General features: G+C 38.5%; 1 protein-coding gene across 1 annotated transcript in view; it reads right to left on the bottom strand.

Annotated features, from left to right (window-relative positions):
* LOC104618811 (EF-hand domain-containing family member C2-like) overlaps positions 1-1512 on the bottom strand; it is a gene marked incomplete at its 3' end in the record, with an annotated part of 18423 nt that extends 16911 nt beyond the window's left edge. The window contains 1 exon segment of the mRNA XM_010284509.1: positions 1381-1512. Coding sequence (XP_010282811.1) covers positions 1381-1512 — 132 coding nt within the window.
* Between the last annotated feature and the right edge of the window lie 53 nt (positions 1513-1565).

The raw sequence follows: 1565 nt of genomic DNA, 5'->3' as shown, positions 1-1565 counted from the left end.
GTGGCGGCCCGCCACTGTGTCTTACCTAAGCCCTTCATTTCATAAACTTGGGTCCAAGCCCTGCTAACTTACATATGGCTCTGAGAGGCCAATGCACGCCTCCTCATTGAAAGAAGGGTGCAGATAAAGGAAATGCAGGACTGGCTGAAGCCTTAACACTTTGGCACGTTAGATCAATTCATACTTGAGCACATTGCTGAAAACTATGTGAGCAATATTAAGGACTTCTGAGGTAATGCTAACTGAAGTTATAGAATGATAGAATGATAGAATGGTTTGGATTGGAAGGGACCTTTAAAGGCCATCTAGTCCAACCCCCCTGCAATGAGCAGGGACATCTTCAACTAGATCAGGTTGCTCAGAGCCCCGTCCAACCTGACCTGGAATGTTGCCAGGGATGGGGAACCTACCACCTCTCTGGGCAACCTGTGCCAAGGTTTCACCACCCTCATTGTGTATCTGTTCAAGCCTTACATTTTCTTGTAGTAGTTCTGGTCTGAGAGAGAGACGAATGCATAATTGTACTGCAATTACCTGCATGGCTGTTCTTTTATAGCAAAATTTATGAGATTAGCCATTCTTCCCAATATTTAAGTACCATAGTCATTTAGTCATGCAACATAACATTTCTGTGATCTGCTGAATGATTTCTGTTTCTGGATTGTTTTTCTTCCCTGATTGTAGGCTTTTTGCATTAGAAATAAAACATTGCTAAGTAGAATTTAATGTAATTTTAAACATGGAAAGTAATGACAGCATGCTACAAAATTCATATCATCACGGATTACAGTTACTTGATAACTCTTTAACTTTAAAGGTGTCACTACATTCTTACAAATGAAGAAATATTAATTTTAAATTCCTGTGTCTGTTACAGACACAATCTACCTATATTCCACGTGAACAGATCACACAAAAGTCAACAGGACTTTCAGCAAGCAAACATGATGGCATAAGTGAATTCCAAGCCTATAGCACTCCACTGTGGTTAATGGTTCCCGAGTGCTCATGCACATTTTCTCCTGGACTGGGACCTACCTTACATTCATTCTTACCAGGTTGCCAAATAATTCACTATTTTCATTAAAAAGAAATAGATCAACCACTCCCTTATTTTTATTATAACCTGTAGGAGATGTACACCAATACATAAATATTATTATATGTTGTTGCTGGCATGATATATATATATATTAATTGTCCAACATACCAATATGATGGAAAAATAGATGTCACCACTCTTTTTGTCCACCTAGAAGCTTTTTTTGCATGCATAAAATAATTTTCTGAAATATCTAACTAACTGAATTTCACCTTTATATCATCTTTGTCATATTGTAGTTATTCATAAAACACACACAGATACAGATTTCTACATACCTGCTTGTCAAATGCTACCCAAGCAGGACTATCACTTCCCATCCCTTCAGGAAACACACTGTATTTAGGTTTCAGCTTCTGACCAGGTAATGGTTCACCTCCTATTCCAGGTTTATCTTCTCCAACCAGCATAGCAACATTATTGCAGTAATCCCAGTGCTGTGACTTGTGGAACTTTTCTTTCC

The sequence above is a fragment of the Phaethon lepturus genome, unplaced genomic scaffold (assembly GCF_000687285.1).
Source record: "Phaethon lepturus isolate BGI_N335 unplaced genomic scaffold, ASM68728v1 scaffold14213, whole genome shotgun sequence".
Taxonomy (NCBI): domain Eukaryota; kingdom Metazoa; phylum Chordata; class Aves; order Phaethontiformes; family Phaethontidae; genus Phaethon; species Phaethon lepturus.
The sequence above is the reverse complement of the archived record's forward strand: the minus strand, read 5'-3'. Positions and strand labels throughout refer to the sequence as shown.